At 36.0% G+C, this 20026-nt stretch overlaps 1 protein-coding gene across 1 annotated transcript; it reads left to right on the top strand.

Annotated features, from left to right (window-relative positions):
• Positions 1–108: 108 nt before the first annotated feature.
• Positions 109–5393, top strand: oser1 (oxidative stress responsive serine-rich 1). The gene is made up of 4 exons (XM_048199124.1): positions 109–442; positions 956–1061; positions 1183–1293; positions 4234–5393. The coding sequence occupies exons 2-4, from the start codon at positions 976–978 to the stop codon at positions 4946–4948; spliced, it is 912 nt and encodes a 303-aa protein (XP_048055081.1). The 5' UTR covers positions 109–442; positions 956–975; the 3' UTR covers positions 4949–5393.
• Positions 5394–20026: the final 14633 nt, after the last annotated feature.

Below are 20026 nucleotides of genomic sequence, written 5' to 3'. Positions count from 1 at the left end.
TATAATTGCATCCTTTAATAAAAAATAAAGAAATAAAATTAAAAGGCACAACACCAGAAGCTTCTATGAGCATTTTCGTAATCTGCTGACGTTTGTGCGTATGCGTACTACGTCATCAAGATCTGCGTTGTTGCAGAGTCACTCTGGAGTGGTTGAGTGTAAACAAGAGACTAGCGAGAGAAAAATCTAGAATATTGTGTATGATTTATTGATTACTTCCAATAGTTGTGAGTAGTTACTACTTTTACGTAGTATTTAGGTCAAGTTATGCCCGAGGACAGCCTGTCATCGGTCGGTTTAAAGCGAGTTTTCTCACAGATATCGTTTCTGCACGCTGGCTGGCTAACGTTAGCCTGTTAGCTTTGTGAGGACATAGACCCTCATAACAGGAGAAACAGTCTCCTATATGTCTGGGCTTTACATGGGATTGGGTCCTTTGGCCGTGAGTATATTTTTCTACTGGTAAATTTGTCTGATTTGTTTTGGTCAAGCAAAGTTTACAGAATGTAAATCGCGCCACTCAACAATGCTAAGCTAAGCTTCATTATGCGAATTGTGTATGAGATCAGCGTTTCATTACATGAGACACAAGTTGTCAACTACTGCAGTGTGATTAAATATGAATAATAAAGGAAATTACTAAGTTTGATTGCAGTTGAAGACTGCTTTTAATCAGGTTGATATTTTATAACGTTATACTCGTAGTTTTTATAACTCAGTATTTATTCAGGGAAAATTACAAGATGTTTATGTAGTTTTGTAAGTTTCAGTCACTGCAGTCTATCTTCCTTTACTATACTCTTCTAATTGTTTGAAGCCTTTGTTAACGATTAGAAGTAACTGAGTGTGTTAAAATATGGTGTTAATGTTGAGATCTATGATTATTGACTTGCAATAAATATTTGGGTTTGTCATAACTGCTCACTTGTATTATTCTCTATGGTTTTGGTTTCAGTTTTAAGGCTGTCTAACATTATGGCTGCTGTGGAGAAAGTAGAAAAGGAGTGCGAGGAGGAGACACTACAGACGGCTTTTAAGAAACTGCGTGTGGATGCTGAAAGGTTTGTTGTCTTTTCATTTGTTTCAGCTACAGTTTGTCTGATAAGTGAAATGGATGCTCAGTTTTTTGGCAGAGAGGGTTTTTTTTTTACTGTGTGGGTAATTGCATGCATTTCTTTCCAGTTCCACGACCGCAGTCCGTGTCTCTGAGTCTTTGGCTTCCAGATTGGTTGTTCGAGGCAGTCCGGATGGAGCCAAATCCAAGATGACCTCCTCGAAAGATAACTGGCTTGGGTAGGGACCACTTTAAGATTCCCTAGTTAACCCTGAAAAGCCTGATATATGAAGAAATCAGTCAGAATTTTTGTTTTTAAACTGAAAGATTATTGAATATTTTGGATGATTTTTTTTCTAAATCTTAAGAAAAAGGGTTGCATATGTTTTGTATCATATTTGATACTTGAGGCATTTATATTAAAGTGACCTGACTTGTAGCCAAGTATGGTGTCCCATACTTGGAATTTGTGCTCTGCATTGCACACACACACGAACACACACCCAGAGTAGTGGACAGCTATTTTTGTTGTGGCGATTGGGGGTTAGATGCCTTGCTCAGGGGCACCTCAGTTGTGAGTAATGAGAGTGGAAGAGAGCGCTGTTCATTCACTCCTCACGCCTACATTTTCTCCCAGTATTGAGACCCAAACCCATGACATTCGGGTTATAAGTCTGACTCTCTAAAAGTCCGCCAGCGCACTTTATATATTCTCTCCTATTTATATGGCTCATATAGTACAATATATTGTGAAAATATGAAGCTCACATTCAAAGAAGAAAAAACATCAGTTTTATTCAGAGGCCCAAACTGAGCAAATTGGTGCAGATGTAATTTATATGGCCAAAAACTAAGATGAAATTCTGATGGCTTGTAATGTAAATCATTGAGATTTTTATAACTGTATAACAAACTACTTGCATAAAAAGCTTGCAAATATTCATTGTCTCTCTCTATCTCTCAATAATATGTCTTAGTAAGATATTTAAATGCTAATTTTTTTTTTTCAAAGCTCTGTAGGTTTAAAGGGTTAGTTCTCCCAAAAATGAAAATAATGTCATTTAATACTCACCCTCATGTCGTTCCACACCCGTAAGACCTTCATCTTCAGAACACAAATTAAGATATTTTGATTAAATCCGATGGCTCAGCGAGGCTTGCGTTTACAGCAATGGTACTTCCTCTCTCAAGATCCATAAAGGTACTAAAAAGATATTTAAAACAGTTCATGTGAATTCAGTAATTCTACCTTAATATTATAAAGCGATGAGAATACTTTTTGTGCTCCAAAAAGACCAAAATGACGACTTTTCAACAATATAGTGATGGCCGATTTAAAATACTGCTTCTGAACTTTACGAATCGACTATCAAATGGCTAAACTGCTGAAATCACGTGACTTTGGCGCTCCGAATCACTGATTCAATTCGTAAAGCTCAGAAGCAGTGTTTTGAAATCGGCCCATCACTATATTGTTGAAAAGTCATTATTTGTCTTTTTTGGCTAACAAAAACTATTCTAGTCACTTTATAATATTAAGGTAGAACTACTGAATTCACATGAACTGTTTTAAATATGTTTTTAGTACCTTTATGGATCTTGAGAGAGGAAGTACCATTGCTGTGAATGCAGGCCTCACTGAGCCATCGGATTTCATCAAAAATATCTTAATTTGTGTTCTGAAGGTGTAGAACGACATGAGGGTGAGTAATTAATGACATTATTTTCATTTTTGGGTGAACTAACCCTTTAATTGTGAGAGGTATATTATGCATTGCAGTTCAATGACGATTGAGAGATGAACAAATAAACGCTCCCCAAAAGCCAGATGCATCATATTTGATACATTTTAACATTTTTTTATGATGTATGGATAATTAAGTAAATCTAAGTTGCTTCAGTCCAGTAAGTGTTCATCTTGAAATATTACTAATAACAATATAAGGTATTCTTGTGCTTACTTTATGAAAAACCAGTATAGATTTCACATGTGAAGCAACCTGGAAAGGGGACATTTTTTAGGGCTGCCCCCTAATAGTCCGTTAGTCGATGAGAAGAGGCTTAGTCGACCAAAGTTTTATTAGTCGCAGGGGGAAAAAAATCCACAGGAAGTGGTGAAGTCACGTAGTCTGTGATGGACAGATCGTTACCAGCTGGACTAGGTAATTACAGTACATCAGGCAGGACATCCAAACACTCGCCGATCATTCATCATTCATCGACCTCAAATATGGCTTATCATCTGAGGCATGTAAGTACTAGCAACTTTACATGGCCACTCACTTTGTTAACTTAGAAAAACGTGGGCTATTCAAGTGTTTGTGCGGAGCGTGGAAGCTGAATAGTAGTGCTCTTATTGCATGACAGCTATGTAGGCGCCGGTGCGATCACTTGCACTAAAAATACTCTGTCATGTTTGGTCATACAGAAAAGAGTAATACATCTTTTGAATCTGTAAAGAGTCTACTTTTATTTGTGTGCACTCACGATAACAAAACGTTGTGCTTTTGTAAAATAATGAAAGCAAACAGGGTGTGCTTTCTGCCGTCTCTCTCTGTGAACTTGAGCGTGCCAAAAAAATAACCGAAACTCCATGTAAAGTTGCCTCACAGAGATGAAAAATATATCTATAGAAAGCAAAATGAACCAATTCAAATGGAAAACAAATAGTCTCAGGTTATGTAATCCATATAAAACGTATAGGCACGTCCACTACTGCGGCGATGGCGAGTCAGCATCGTCAACTTCATCATTGTAGCCAAAAATACAGAAAACACTAGCTTATCAATTAATAATCATTACTTCTGCTGGTGCGCTGTGGTTTTATGCGTGCGCTTGAGTGCTGAATAGGCTATGTAGGCATTAAAGGCTCTTTATTATGATTTATATGGTTTATTAATAAACCAGAAAAATCTTTAGTTGAGGGCAGCCCTAGTTTTTACAATATTGCTTAAAGGTATAAATACTATACTAAACTATTAATTTGATTAAAGGGCAGAAGGCATGTAGTTGATCATGTGCAACAGGTTTTATGCAACGTTATGATCATGTTAATAATTTAGAGGCCTTAGAAATTAATGTCGAATAGTAGGCACAGTAGGCTTTATAGGGCTAAAACAATAACAACACAAATATACCAGCGAATATAAATGTTTTCACCTTTATTTTTTTTACTATAGATGCACGAGAAAGTCATCCAGAGGAGTTGTGAGAAGCCAGAGACGACGACGATCAAAATCTCCGATCCTTCATCCTCCGAAGTTTACCTACTGCAGCAAAATGTCTCCCCCTCCTGGACACCTGAAACACAAGACCCCGCCAGAGCCCGACGACACCAGCGCTGTCAAGAAAGAAGGAGCGTTCTCTGCTCCGTGCTCCACTGTATTCGGTGTCGTTGGGTATGAAACCCATCTCCCTTATCCTAAGGGTCAGGAATCACCCCTCAGTCCGAGAATGCCCTCGGATGACGAGAGCGCTCCCGAAAACAGGCCCGCTTTAGGATGTGGGCCGGGATCTCAGGAGGCGAGCGAAGGTAATGCTGTTCCGTCTGACTTTCAAACTCTGTCCAAGTTGCAGGAAGCCGGTCAGTGCCCGTGTGGGCAACGAGAATGCCAGTGTCCTGGTTGGCAGGGGGTCGAGGTTTACTCATTCACCGGCCTTCGAGATGTGATCTCTGAATGTGAGCGAAAGCTGCCCAACCCGCAGGACAGTTCGCCAAACAGCAGAACTTCCATTGGGAATAATAACGGAACTTCCAGCTCCCCTCGTTCTTGTTCCGAACAAGCCCGCGCCTACGTGGATGACATCACAATAGAGGACCTTTCCGGATACATGGAATATTACCTTTACATCCCCAAGAAGATGTCGCATATGGCTGAGATGATGTACACCTGAAACGTTCAATTAAATGAAGCAAATTGAAGCATTATTAAAGATGGATAATGGGTACTTTTAAGAAGAAAAAAAAAGATTGATTTATTTAAAAAGAATAATAAAAAGTAGTAATGAAGATGTCATCTAAAAGCAATTCTTCTTGTTCTGAGGATTTATGATGTTTGTTCTTTCTCCAGAACATCCTGAAAACACATGCTGACTAAGAATCATGGGAGCATGACTCATTCTGTGATTTACTGCTAACTTTCCTTTGTTTTTGTTTGATTTTTCTTGACAACTGTTATGTTTGGTTTACATTTTAAAGTTGCCAAAGGTCTATCCCAGAGACTGCAGGTTTGATTTCACCGATATATGCAAACTTAAACAATGCCAAGTAATAATTCTGTCCACCGTGACCAAGGATGTGATGTCATCTTAATTCTCAATAAAACTGCATTTTGGGGGATTGTTTGTGATGTTTGTTGTCTTGGATGTCTTGCTTTGCATCTTAATGCTGCTTTTGTGACTGAGTTACCAAGATGTTTTATTTCTGTAGCAAAGGAATAATAAATTATATTGCTGTATGTATTTAAAGTAATAAATTGCTAATTGAATTTTAGTCAAAATAATTTTAATTCCGGGCACTACTTTGCTGTCTTCACCCATAAATGGCTTTAATTTTAAAGAAATTAAAGTATCATAAAAATAACACAATGCATTATAACAATTGAAAGGATAGAATGTAAAAGTAGTTATTCTTGCATGCATTTATTACGCAAATAACCTGCAGTTTTTATTTTTGCTACATAAAGATAACACCTCACATTTGTTCTGAATCACCAGTAAACTGGAATGAAACTTGACCTGCCAAGCGAGTGTTTAACTAGTACTGCATGATTGTGTAATCCTCGAAAACACGTCATTTTCTGACGTAATTTTAATCATGTTCCTGTAATGGACACTAGGGGGAAACACTGGACCATTCATTCACTTAATTCTCACTTAAATACAAAGAAATCTCAAACATCACATAAACCACCACATATGCAGAACAACCGATTTTGTATTTATTTTCTTAGATTATATAGTTATAGTATATAGTTATACAGTCTTGATGTTGAGACCACATAAATGTGGCTTGGGTCTTGAAAAAATAAGTTTGTTCTCGATCTGGATCTCGGCTCATCCGCAGTCAACTTGAATTGAAATTCTGCAATAAATTGAGCAGTTTCTCTGTTTTAGGACATCATGATTTTTGAACTGATAGGATTTGGGCATCAGGTTTGGATGCAACCATATACATAGGCTATAATAATTTAAGATTCAACCATTCAAAGCCCCATTACAGTCAAGTGATGGAAAGTTCGGATCATTTTACTAACTCTCTCTTTCATCAAAATGAACGAATCTTTATTCGAATCATTTCGTTCATTTAAGTGGCTTTTAATATTATACTTTTAACAGCCAAATTCTCTGAACACATCCATCTACGCAATCTTGATCATATTCCGAAGGAAGAAATCATTATAACTCAGCCTAATTTACAGGGAACATAAATAATTACTGTACCTTCCGAGTCTTTCGTTCATTTTTTCACGTGACAGACGCAACGGATCGCATCACGCGCTTCTTTACAGTGATAAACAGGAACATGATTCAAACAGGCTGATTCATTTCGGCTGTACAGAGAAAACTCTCATTGTTCAGCTGAAGTCAGTCAAAGTTCAGAGCTGATTCAGTTCCATGGTAAAGATAATCAATATTTAAATTAGTTCATTTAATCTCTAAAGCAGTTCTGCAGAAAACATGTCATCGGTTCAGTTCCCATCCAACAGTGTCAGTGCAGCCAAATCAGTAGGGGAGAGTGGGGTAAGATGAGCCATTTTTTACTTATGTGGTCCTTAAGGGAAAATGAGGCAGAAGTACAATGAAAGTATTTAAAGTAATTTCAGGATGTTTCCTATCATTTTAAAAGATCAGAATACATCTATGACAAAGGGTTCTAAAAATATGGCTTCTTATAAAAACGTGTTCCTCTGGCTCAATTTACCCCAGGTTTAGGGGTAAGTTGAGCCGAGTCAGTAGGTGGATGTAAACTGACCATCTAACTGAATCTGAATCAAACCCATGTGAAATTTTAAAGATAATGTACCTATTTTAAAAACTAATTTAATAATCAAATTTCCTTTTACAAATATTCTTTGTAAAAATACTTTACAAGTATTTATTTTTTTAAAGCTAAATTAAACAACATAAAACAACCAAATGAAGTTGAAATTTCAGTATCTTTAATTGTTTGCATTTCTGAAACAATATGTTGAACATCAAAGATGTAACCTTCCCATAAACAGACTAAACAGAGAGTTTGTTGAGTAAAATTAAATAAAAACTAAATAAGAATGAATGAATGTCACTGAAACTAATAAACATTTTAGTCAAAAGGTTCTTGACATGGTATGTTGATCATGTTAGGCCATTAGAGACTAGATATAAATGATTAAACATCCTCTGGTTCGTATCAGAGAAGGATTTGGTGTACTTGTACACTATTTCTAACAAATAAACTCAAAAATAAAGATAAACTAAACCAGTTGTGTAATATTACATTGAAATGACACCAGTTTATACTTCAGATTTAACTTAAATTCATTGCCTTAAGGTGGGGTAAGTTAAAACGCTGGCTCAATTTACCCCACAGCATGTGGCTCACTTTGCCCCATAGCTGCCATTTTAGGAAAAGCTAGCTAGCTTACCAATTCAGAATAATATTTAGCTAAATGACTTGCATGGTTTTATACATTGCTAAATCACCAATATGCATCATAAATAGTTTTAGACCTGGACAAATTTGCTTTGATGAAAAAGCCATTAAATCTGTTATGTTAAATTTTTACTTTGACAAGCCAAAAACTGTTTTTAAAGTAAATAAGCGACTTCCACTCCTCCAATGTGCTTCTCCTTTTCACAGTCTGGCAGAAATGATGGGTGGTTCTAAAATATATGGTCACATGACAATAAAATGGTACAGTTGCCAAGATATAGGGAGTGGGTCAACTTACCCACTGGCTCAATAACTGTCAAATAATAATCTAAATATTCACTGTTTATGGTGGTTATTGGGTCACCAACTCAGATTTACGTAAAATGATATCCATGTGTAAACAGTGGCCAGTTGCATAAACTGCTTAGACTAGTCTTAAAACTAAAGTCATCTATTTTTTTCTTCAAGACTGGTACTCATTTGAATCAGAAAAGTAAGACTGCCCAAACTAACTGCTAGTTGGTCAAACTAGATCTTAAGTCACAGTCTTAACATAGAGGCTAAGTTTATGCAACAGGCCACAGGTGTTCACCTGACTTATTCCAAACTGGTCCCCATGTTTACTTTCTCTAGCTCGGTGCACATGGGCCAGTCAGGTGACTTTGTTCCTGTCAGTGGGCGAGCGAGACGCCCTTAAGGGCATTCCAGTGAGGCATACCTTGTGTTTCCAACCACGTCACAGAGACTCCATACTATCATATGTGTTAAATGTCATGGCATAAGTCATCTCTCACTTATCTGTAACATTTACTCTGTATTTAGATGCAAGTCTAAATCGTATTCAACAATCCACTTTGTTTTTTTCTGGTTTACTGATTTCTATTCTGTCTTTCTGCTCCTGTGAGAATGACTTGTAAGGTTGTATGGATTTTTACAAAAGGGGAACCTCATCAAAGCATACCAAGAAAAGCTATGGAAACACACAAAAGAGTCTGTTGGATGTTGCCAGTCAACAAAAGCTGCCCAGCTAACCAGTTTGCCTAATAATCAAGCCTTTTGTCAACCAGATTGAAAAAACACAGGGAATTGTGCTGGGAGAACATGCAGCCTGAACATGTGCCACTGCTTGTTGTTTGTTTGTCTGAAATTGCTCAGAGGTTTCTCATTCAGAGCTCATCAACTTTGTCTCAGATGTTTCTAACCTATAAAAATGACGTTATTAAGAGTACAGAGCTATAAAATGAAAGAGATCTCTGACTTTCTTGGTAAATGAAAGCACAGTTTGAGACGATTTTAAGTTCTGAAACTCTAGAGACAGATTATTTTCAAATTATTGCAGTTATCCTTTGTAGTATTATTAATTTCACCAAATTATTCTCATATTTATTTGAGGTCAAACATCTAAAAAATCAGGTGGTTTTAATGAAGATTTCTATATGTGCTCCGATATTCAATGTCAGAAGAAACAACTGAGATATTAAAGCGAGATTTCATTTCTTGTTCCTTCTTTACACATACATTTCTGTGGTTGTTGGTGACATTTCTGGTTCACATATCTCTAACAACCACACATTTCAGATACTGTATGCATGTTTTAACCCTGCAAAGTCTGACATGAAATAATAGATGTTTTTTATGGAACAGTTTATTGAACCTTTAGACAAAAATACATATAAAAACTTTGCATATGTCTTTTGTCGAGTATCATATTTGATACACCAGGCTTTTATGGCTCATATAGTAAGATACAGTAAGAATATGGAGCTTAAGGGAAAAAAGGAAAGGAAAAAAACACCGCAAAAATAGTCAATTTGGTGCAGATATTTTTTATATGTTCAAAAAGTAAGATGAAATTCCGATAGCTTGTAATGTAAACCAAAGGATCTTTATACCAGTACCTATATAAAATGCCTATAACTATCAGTTGTCACTATGTATCTCAATAATGTCTTAGTAAGATGATATTTAAATGCTTAGTTTTATGATCAAAGCTCTGTAGATTCAAAATAGTGCAACACAATACAATAATGATTGAGAGATGAACAAATAAATCTTCCTTAAGTCTGATGATCATATTTGATACATTTTAACATGACTTTTCTAAAAAATTGCATGATATATCAGCCTCTATATCGGTATCGAGCAATTATGTTAATTTTTAATGTTATCGTTATCGGCCCGATAAAAACATTAGCCGATAAATAATGGATTATTTCCTTCAGCTGACACTTGTTCAGATGCGCACTGTTCGTAATGATGTTTTGAATTGCTTGAAATATGATTGAAATCACTTCAAAAAGGAAAATACGCTAAAGTGTAACATGTACAGCGCAAGTCTGTCATATAGGCTACATAAAATTATAATGAGAACATTATAATTGTGTGCTTGGGACATGCAAGACTTATTGTAATTAGGCTCTCAAAAATTATATAAAAATTTGGATTTATATTTATCGGCTAATTTATCGGTTATCTGCTTTCAAATATAAAGAATCGTAGAACTGTATCGGCCAAAATTTTCACATCGGTGCATCCCTATAAAAAATAATGTGTGGATCAAGTAAACCATAGTTGCTTCAATCCAGTATGGGATCATCTTCAAATAATACCAACAATGTAAAAGTTATTCTTATGTTTACCTTATAAAAATCATTAAAGATTTCACAGCAGAAAGACACATGGTACCACGACCTGAAGGTAGAAATTTTTACTAAAAGACCTTTTTCTTGATAAAAACTATCAGTCAGACAACAAAAAGCATGTTGTAGTTTGTGTGCAACAGGTTTTCAGCAAAGTTTTGATCATGTTGATAATTTAGAGGCCTTAGTAATTTGCTTATCAAATATAATACAGTAGGTTTTATAGGGTTAATAGTGCTGCTGTCACTCATAAACTTTGTGCACCAACTGGTTCCTGTTTTGTTCAGACTTGTCGCCTCACCTGCAGTACCCCTCACCCCCACCTCGTTCCCGTCCCTTCTGGCTTTGCTTCTTTTGTACGCTGGAATGTTTGTACTTGAATCCTCAGTGCATTCTCTCACGGACTCAGGAGAGGGAACGCCATTGTTCCATCCTGGTGGGATTGCGTCCCCCTCGGGAGACTTTTTCGTGTAATATAATATGTTATTTTTTAAAGGTGGCTGCACAGATTGCCTGATGATGAGATTTTAACCACTGATGGTTGAGGGTTATTTTGATGACTGATGACTGATGAGATCAATTTCAGATATTTTCCAATTCTAATTATGTCCACTTTCATATATGGTGATAATACGGAAACATTTGATTGAAGTGTGGGGGAAAATATATGTCCGTATGCAAAAGATTATGCACCAGAATTGAATACTTAGGGTTAGGGGTTTTGAATTAACTATATAATCACTAGTAACAGTGATACTTTGCTCAGCAAGACCTACTAATAATATAAAAAGTCATTTTACAATGTTTAGATGGACTTTTTGACCCAAGCTACTTTTTCCCATGGTGTAGGATGAATGGTCATATGGAAGTGTTTAGGGTGGCACAGCTATAGCGCGGTTCTGTCGCCACTCAACCCACAGCCACCCTCACAGGGGCATGATCCTAGCAACTGGAGGTCAAAGGTCAGCAGAGTTGAGTGAGACTGGAAAGATCCAGATCTCAACCCTTATAGATCGCTCTGATGAGTCTTTATGTGTTTTTGAAGAGTACAACCACTCATTTCTCATTCTTCTTTTTTTCTACTTCAGCTGAATTTGGGGAAATGTTCAAATTTGATAGCCATGTAAGATGGCTTATGTATTTATATGCATATAAAACTCTCTACCCTGGCATGTTCATAATAAAATCATCAACAAATCTCATGATATTGTTTATATCTAAAATAATGTATTATAAATTAACCATTTGCATTAGCATTACAGTTGGTATGAAATGAAAATCCATGCATAAGATTCTTTTCTCTCATAACGTTTAATCGAAATAGATATTTTGATGAAAATGACAGACTTTCCCTGCTTTATCACTGATTAAAACAAGTAGCACAATTTGAGTATTCGAGTACTTCAAGTGTTTGAGTGCAATAAATCATTTTCTTAATCAGTATTTTTTTCGTTTTTCATCTACATTAAAATACTTTTAATTGTCCCAATTAGCAAATTGTTCTTGTTTTAATCATGAACCCACCTTAGCAACCACAAAAACCTGACAACCAACCAACCAGCCTGTTTTAGCCGAGCAAACACAAGCCACATTTTCTATGGAAAATGTTAAGTTTTCAACAAGAGATAAAAATCTTTTATCTTTTATGTCTTTTTTAATTTTTCATATTCAATTTGTAATATTAGAAAAATATATTAAATTAAAATATTAAATATATTAAATATCTAATAGTAAATATATTAAAATATACTAATCGAGTGCTGTCAAATCGATTAATTGTGATTAATCGCTTCTAACAAAAATGTAAATATGTGTTTGTGTGTTTGTGTAAATATACACAAACACATTTACATTTTTGTACACACACACACACATATATATATATATATACACATACACATATATTTACAAACTTTTATGTTAGATGCGATTAATCGCGATCAATCGATTTGACAGCACTAATTAAAACAATGCCAACAGAACACTCAAAACAACTGTAACAGCCAAAAGAAGGGGGTTAAAATAGTCATTTTATGTAACATAAAACCCTTATTTAACCCAAAAACAAACATTAAAGTCTAAATTTGTCCTTTAAAATTGATTTCATTTGAGCATGTGCATGGCATCTTTAAAATCATTTTAAATAAATATGTAAAAATGCACTGTTTGTATTTTAATTAGATGTATAAGACTCCATTACAGATTTCATAAGCATATGAAATACAGATGAAAGCACTCGCGGACTTTGATCTCCAATCTAATGCATATTAAAAAGGTGAATAAACATATTCTGTTGTAATTAACAGCAATTCAGTTGCAAATGAAAGTGCTGGCATTCATCTGGCTTATGATCAAAGATCAAGTTGTTCTGATTACTTTCTAAACTACCATCTAATGAGCTGTGTAATGTGAGAGGAAATGTGTAAAGTCAACACAAGACTCTCTGTTCACTGACTGATGAGGTGAGACTTTCTATGCGGTGATGCTTAGCAGAACATTGATTGCATCAAGCACTTAATCATGATCATCTGTTTGACTGCAAGCTCAGTGCTGGTAGATGCTGGCTCGTTTTTAAGTGTCTCATTGCTTATCTACTCTAGTTCTGCCTGGCAGACCAAAACATCAGTATCAACTTTTTCAAGGTCAGAAACACTGATATGCAAAACCACCAAGTTTTCAGTATCAACAAACATTTCCCATCAAATAATTTTATAGAGTATAGAGCTATACATTTATTTGATGATAAATGTTTGTTGATATTGAAAACTTGTCTTTGCATATCAGTGTTTCTGACCTTGAAAAAGTTGATACTGATGTTTTGTTTTATAAGAGTACATTTCTCTCATTTAGTTCTATTTTTTTCAAAGAGCAACCTCAAAGCAATAAATTATACCTCAGATCTCCACATTATCACAGACTCAGATTCAAACCCCCTAATCAGAAATACAAATGAAGCATCCACCTTATTTGGCAACGCAGAAGTTTTTTTGTTTGTTTGTTTTGAATGTTCAAGGTCTTCCAATAGAGTGGTGGAACACTTTGTAGGCCAGTCGGCAGTTTCCCATAGGCTTTTGGATTATCGCAAAAAAAATAAGCTCTGTGATCAACAAAAGTTAATGATACTTACACAATTTTCACAGATGAAAACAACTTTTATGACTTTTGGAGCCTAAATGCAGTCACCAGAAGCAAAAAGCTAAAGGTACAAACTACACCAAACTACACCAAGGTCCCACGATTTCACTGTCACCAGTACTAAGCCTCCAAAAACTCTTTTTCGTTATCTAAAAACATTTTCCCATAAAGTTTGAATTAGAATTGTTTGTATGGGCGCAATTATAAGCATAACTAGGCTGTAAAAGTGGACTGAGCTTACCGGTTTGGCGTTATGACATTTAATGTCACCGACAGCCTCTGTAGTCCCATTTAGCCACTTGTTAGCAACTGTCATTTTCATGACACTTAACAGCGTTGAAAAGTCACGGGTAGGGTAATACTAATGTATTTGTATATCATTGAATAAAACGTGAAAGTATCTTGAGCTTGTGTTAACCACGGACCTTATTTCAGCCATTTTAACCAAAAACCCATTCAAAAAACCCATTGACAAGCTAACTCGCTTCCGGGTTTTGGCCTACAAAAAAGCATCATAATTCCACCACTCTATTCATTAGCATAACTGGGCTAAGTTTAAGTCAAAATTTTTTATGCCCTTCCCTTGCTAACTTCCCTATGTCTCGTTCACTCGGATGTACGTCATTGCTTACGTTGCACCAGCGCCCACTATTGGCGGAACCCTTGCAATGTGTTTAAATAAGCCCTTGATCACTTGGAATCCGCAATATAATATTCAGCTTAAGGTAGCTTCAAGTACTATGTGGTTAAATGACAAAATAATTCCAATATCATACACTAAGTGCGATCTGCTATGGCGTCACAATCATTTTGCGTTGTGGTCTATTGATCTGCCTGAAGTGTACATATTGGCTGCGTTCGAAATCGACACCTATACCCTCATTCACTTTTCCTTAAATTAGTCAACTAATAGTCCAACTTGAGAGAGTGAACTGAAAACGAGTAAGTGAATTCAGACACTGAGTGTGCCGGAAAGGCTGCCTTTTTTACATAGTTTGTGCTTGTCCTTTAATAATCATTTGAAACTTAGCAAACTGGCAGCTCCAGTAGTAATGAAAAGATTTATCTTAAACTCTGTCATGGAAACTAGCATGTATAAACCTTAATTAAACAATTTAATAATCAATTAAAAAGGAATTTATACCTGGATGGTATTACTCTGTACCCACATTGGACCAGCGGTTTGGAAAATGGATGGATGATTCAACTGCGAGTCATCCTCTGGGAGACGCGGGAATTCATTCGGCACGTGACGTGCATGCTTGTTATTGTGGTGCATTGTGGGATTGAATGAGTGCACTCTAAAACATCCACTATGGTTTTGGACACCACTACAAATGGCTGCCCTTTTTAAATAGTGCCCTATTTAAGGGTATGGGTGCGATTTCGAACACAGCCATTGAGTAGACTCACAATCTGCATTATAAAATTTCATATATCTGCAGCACAAACATTAGAGCAGCACAAACATTAGAGCATGAGTAACACACTTTAAGGTTAGAGGTTCGAAGTGAAGTGATGCTTGCTGTAGCAAACACCACTAATGAAAGCAAGAATCTTGAGAAAATGAAAAGCACCTAATTTTAGCAATAGAGAAGTATTAATAGAGCACACCAGAAACTCTTTTTATTTTTTCATGAAACCACAGAAAGCACCTCCCGTCTGCTCACTAGCAAAAAGCAGAACAGAAACTGACTCGGTTACATGCTGACCTTTTGCCAAAAAACCCAGATTCATTGTAATAATGGAAAGTGCACAGAGAATTATATTGTGTCCTCATCAGAATCATGTGGCTTGTAAAATAGAAACGCTCATTGTACATTGAAATGTCACACCTGGCCGAGAGCAAAAAACGCGGCGGGCAGGTGAAACAGCAGAGAGACGTGTTAAGTGTCTATATTGTCTCCTGGGCATATAAACACGCTAAAATGGTAAAATGATCCATGTCAGAGTTTTTGCCTAACAAAGGCAGTGCCTGATAATCTTCCAGTAAAATTTGGAGTAGCATGACTCTATTCATCCAAACTCCACACCCTGAAACACATACATGCATATATACAATTGAGTCTTTTATTGTGCATTTTAAGGTATACATTTGTATGGTTCATGATAATCAATATGAATAATTTAATAAAATAACATTCTAATTATTTTAGAAGACACAATGATATACCCAGCTTACAGCTTTCTTCATACTGGACTAACTATTGTCTAATAAACTCCCAAAGGAATTACACCACAAGATACAGCAGAGCGCTGAGGTCAGATATCATTCCTCTGAAATCTTTTGACTCATAATTTATGGTTAGCTATTTTCTCATCAGGCAGTTCTCGGACTGCGCACGTAAACTATGGCTGACCAGTGCAGCACATGTTACATTTTCAGCAGGAAATTCCAGTCATTCCAAACAATTCCCCTATCACAGCTTTGTTCAGTTACCACATGGTGTTTCTTGTATCCTTTTCCATACTCAAACACACACACACACACACACACACAATGTCTCCTGCTGTTTAACCCCCTATGGGCTTCCTCTTGAATTCCATTTTCTTGCATATGCACAGGAAGTGCTGACGTCTCCGTGACTTTAAGCATGTGCTGGGAAAGGGAACTGCCATGTACTTTTTTCTATATATGGTTTGGCCGTGCGGTAGGCGGATGTGGGTGGAGGGGGTGAACTGGAGCTGTTGTGTGCCTGTTTTTATGGCTTATTGTCAATAGAGTGACCTTCTACATCCTCTATCTCTTTCATATGAATATGAAAAGGGGAAGCGTAAAAACACTAAATGGAAAATGAATATGAGAGAGAGAGAAAATACACAAATGGAGTGAGGGAGCTGGTTAGATTAGAAAGAGCAGGAGGATCCAGTCCAAAGTTCAATGGAAAATGGGTGGTGCTTTAGTGATACCATGGTAAAAAAAAAAAAAAAAAAAAAAAAAGTGGGTGTGGATTTCCAAAGAAGAGAAATTAACTGAAAAGGGAAAGCAAAGTGCTTTGTCATATTCATATTCAAAAAGAGTATACGAAAAATGCTTTGTCATATTTAAGAAATTAATATAAAAAAACTGATTTCCACAGAATTACAGAATTATTAATATATATATATATATATATATATATATATATATATATATATATATATATATATATATATATTTCATATATATATACTGTAAAAAAATTATGATCAAGAATTTATGACAACATATGTTTTTACATTAACTCATCAAAATAAGCAATATATATATATATATATATTCATGAGCCTGATAACAACCCATCGTTCATCAACACAGATAACAATTCTGTTAAATCTAGAGCAATTAATATGTTAATTATGTTAATGATAGAGGAATGTGGGTTGCACCCTTTGTAAACTGATGGAGGAAGATAAAGAAAAATAAACAAACAAAAAGTCAGCCAGGACAAAAACGTCACCCCTAACAGCGTTAACCTAATTGATGTAGGCCGCTCAAGAGAGATTGCGTAGCTTTATTGTTCTAAGTGTCTTCATTGGCATGTGTTTTTGTGATGAGCTTATTTACTTCGTAATGAGTAGTTTACAAAAGCAACGACAAGCACAGACATCACCTCACGTGTAACGCCCCCTCAGGAGAAAGAGATTAGAAGAGATTGTGTGCACTAAATACTTTAAAGATATCACTGAATACATTATAGTAACATTCCTCAGAGAATGACACAACCTCCACACACCTGCTCTGACTGCACACTAACCAGATATCTCATGGGGGGGGGGTGCCACACACAAACACACACACACACACATGAACAGACAGATAGATAGATAGATAGATAGATAGATAGATAGATAGATAGATAGATAGATAGATAGATAGATAGATAGATAGATAGATAGATAGATAGATAGATAGATAGATAGATAGATAGATAGATAGATAGATAAATAGTCGACATGACTGCAGTGGTTCAACCTTAATTTTGTGGTTGCCAGCTCAGTATTGGTCAAAGCTGATCACGTGAGCAGCACGACGCATGCATGTGATGCTGATGCAGGAGCCGGCCAATAATGAGACGGTATTCTGACGTAGAACTTGGAAGCGCTGGATGTAAACTACGTATATGAGAATTACAAGATATTGTTGAATAAAGTCATTATTTTTGTTGTTTCTGCGCACAAAAAGTATTCTAGTTGCTTCATAAAATTAAGGTTGAACTACTGCAGTCACGTCGACTGTATTAAAGGTCTTTAGTACCTCTCTGGACCTTGAAAGTGTCAGTTAAAATGCTGTTTATGGACAAATCGTATACCTCTCGGATTTCATCAAAAATATCATAATTTGTGTTTCGAAGATGAACGAAGGTCTTACGGGTGTGGAACAACATGAGGGTGAGTAATTAATAACAGAATTTTCATTTTTGAGTGAACTAACCCTTTAAAACCTTAATTCGAAAGATTTTTGCTGCCAAATGAGTTCGTTAAACACAACTGTTTAAGTTTTGAAAACTTGGTATTCTAAGTTATGTTAAGTTATGATAACTTGATTACTTTATTACAGTTTTTCTCAGTCGCTTTGGCACATTTCTCAGATCAAAACATAAATTCTAAGTATTTATATCTATTATAAGTTCAACCACCACATCATCTCACTTTTGCACATCATAAAAGCAGTTTCTCATTCTTTTGAACAAATTGCAAATGCTTTAGTACATTCAGGCAATTGATTATGTACAATTGTTGTGGTAGAAGGGTAGGGAGGCAAAACAGAGGCAGAGGTAGATAAGGCAAAGGGCGTAGGCACGTTTCTGGTAAAATGAGGCCCCACTATTGTGAGCTATGTTCTCAATTATGACCTTAATGGCTTATACAGGTCTAAATGTGCAGCCGAACGTTTGGAGAAAATCCTTTTCCTCAATCTTTCAAGCATTTCGTAGACATAACAGGTATGTATTTCAGCAATGTGCACTGTACTCTAATATGGTATGCAACTTAATATTACAGTGGCATTTTTACACGTACAGTAGCATATTACACTTGCTTTACACTTACAGTATAGTAGGCTAAATGAACTTTATACAGATACATACTCTATCACACACATCAGTGTTATATTGACAACATGGCTAAGCATTTTGACTGTCTTGTTCGAGAACAATGACACAAGGACTTGTCATTCTGACAGCACTGAAATGTTCATTGACATAAATACTTGCTTTTGAGAGATGAACTAAGGATTCTGAGCAAGTTTCAGGCTTTTGCAGGTAATCCAATATGTTGTGCTGTTTGTACGAATTATTTCGAGAAATGAACATACAGTTTTGCAAATTGTAAGGATGATTCGAGAAATGTACCAAAGCAATTGAGAAAAACTGTAATGACAACATTGGGGTTTACAGTGTAGATAGATAGATAGATAGATAGATAGATAGATAGATAGATAGATAGATAGATAGATAGATAGATAGATAGATAGATAGATAGATAGATAGATAGATAGATAGATAGATAGATAGATATTTATTGTCATCACAACCTAGTTGTATGGAATTTTTACTGATGAGCTCATCAACAATAAATTACATACACTGAGACAAAACATATGTTATCCCATCAATTACAAGGAATGAAATACAGATGCAAAAATCCCAGAGGAATTGAGAGCATGAACCATCCTACAATAAGTGCTGTTCAAAAAACATGAGGACTTAGTGTTGTATAACATCACGCCACCAGCACAATCCAGCCAGAAACAAAACATTATTACACAAAACAGTGAAGAGAGCAACACCACGTCAATTCACATAGATAGATAGATAGATAGATAGATAGATAGATAGATAGATAGATAGATAGATAGATAGAATACAAACACACGGAAGAAAGAAAAGAGTCTAAAAGTAAAGGGACCACACAGAACTTTTTTCCCATCATAAACAGTCATAAATTCTTCTGCAATTGTGGGTTTTTTTTTTTTTGCTATGAGATCACACACATACCAGCAATATGGCTACAGAAAATGATTAAACTTTCAAGCCCATCCAGAGTGTTATAAAAAAAATGAAAAGCAAACATACACACAGCAGCGCAGGCACAAAGGCCTCCATTGTTGAGCTTGAATTGGAATGTGTGTCAGACTATGTCAGAGGTTGGGTGGAATTTGCTTTTTACATGGAGACAAAAGATGGACTATGACTGAGTGAAAGTCGAGGCGGGGATGTGGAGAAGACTAGCGTACAGCAGCACCGAGCCAGGCAATTCTCTCTAATGTACACCATGTGGATTTGATTGCCACAACTGCTTGAACGAGCTGACCCGAGCTGCAGTGTTTACTGCCTCTGCCTAAACTTTTCCATCGTTGTGCTTGGATCAGAAGCTGCTATACAACCAAATGATTATCAATGACGGCATAACAGCAGTGCTGACAACCAAATGCACATTATACATTCATGCACAAACCAGTAGGCAGAACTGTATGTATCGAAGAATATGTAGTGTAACTGGTCAGTTTGAAAAAAAGAACTGTGATTGAAAGTGAGATGCGAAAAGTCTGTGAAGGATTCGCCACAAGCTTTCGGTTCATAA

The sequence above is a fragment of the Megalobrama amblycephala genome, linkage group LG8 (assembly GCF_018812025.1).
Source record: "Megalobrama amblycephala isolate DHTTF-2021 linkage group LG8, ASM1881202v1, whole genome shotgun sequence".
NCBI classification, from domain to species: Eukaryota; Metazoa; Chordata; class Actinopteri; order Cypriniformes; family Xenocyprididae; genus Megalobrama; species Megalobrama amblycephala.
Note: the sequence above shows the minus strand (reverse complement) of the source record. Positions and strands in the feature narration are given on the sequence as shown.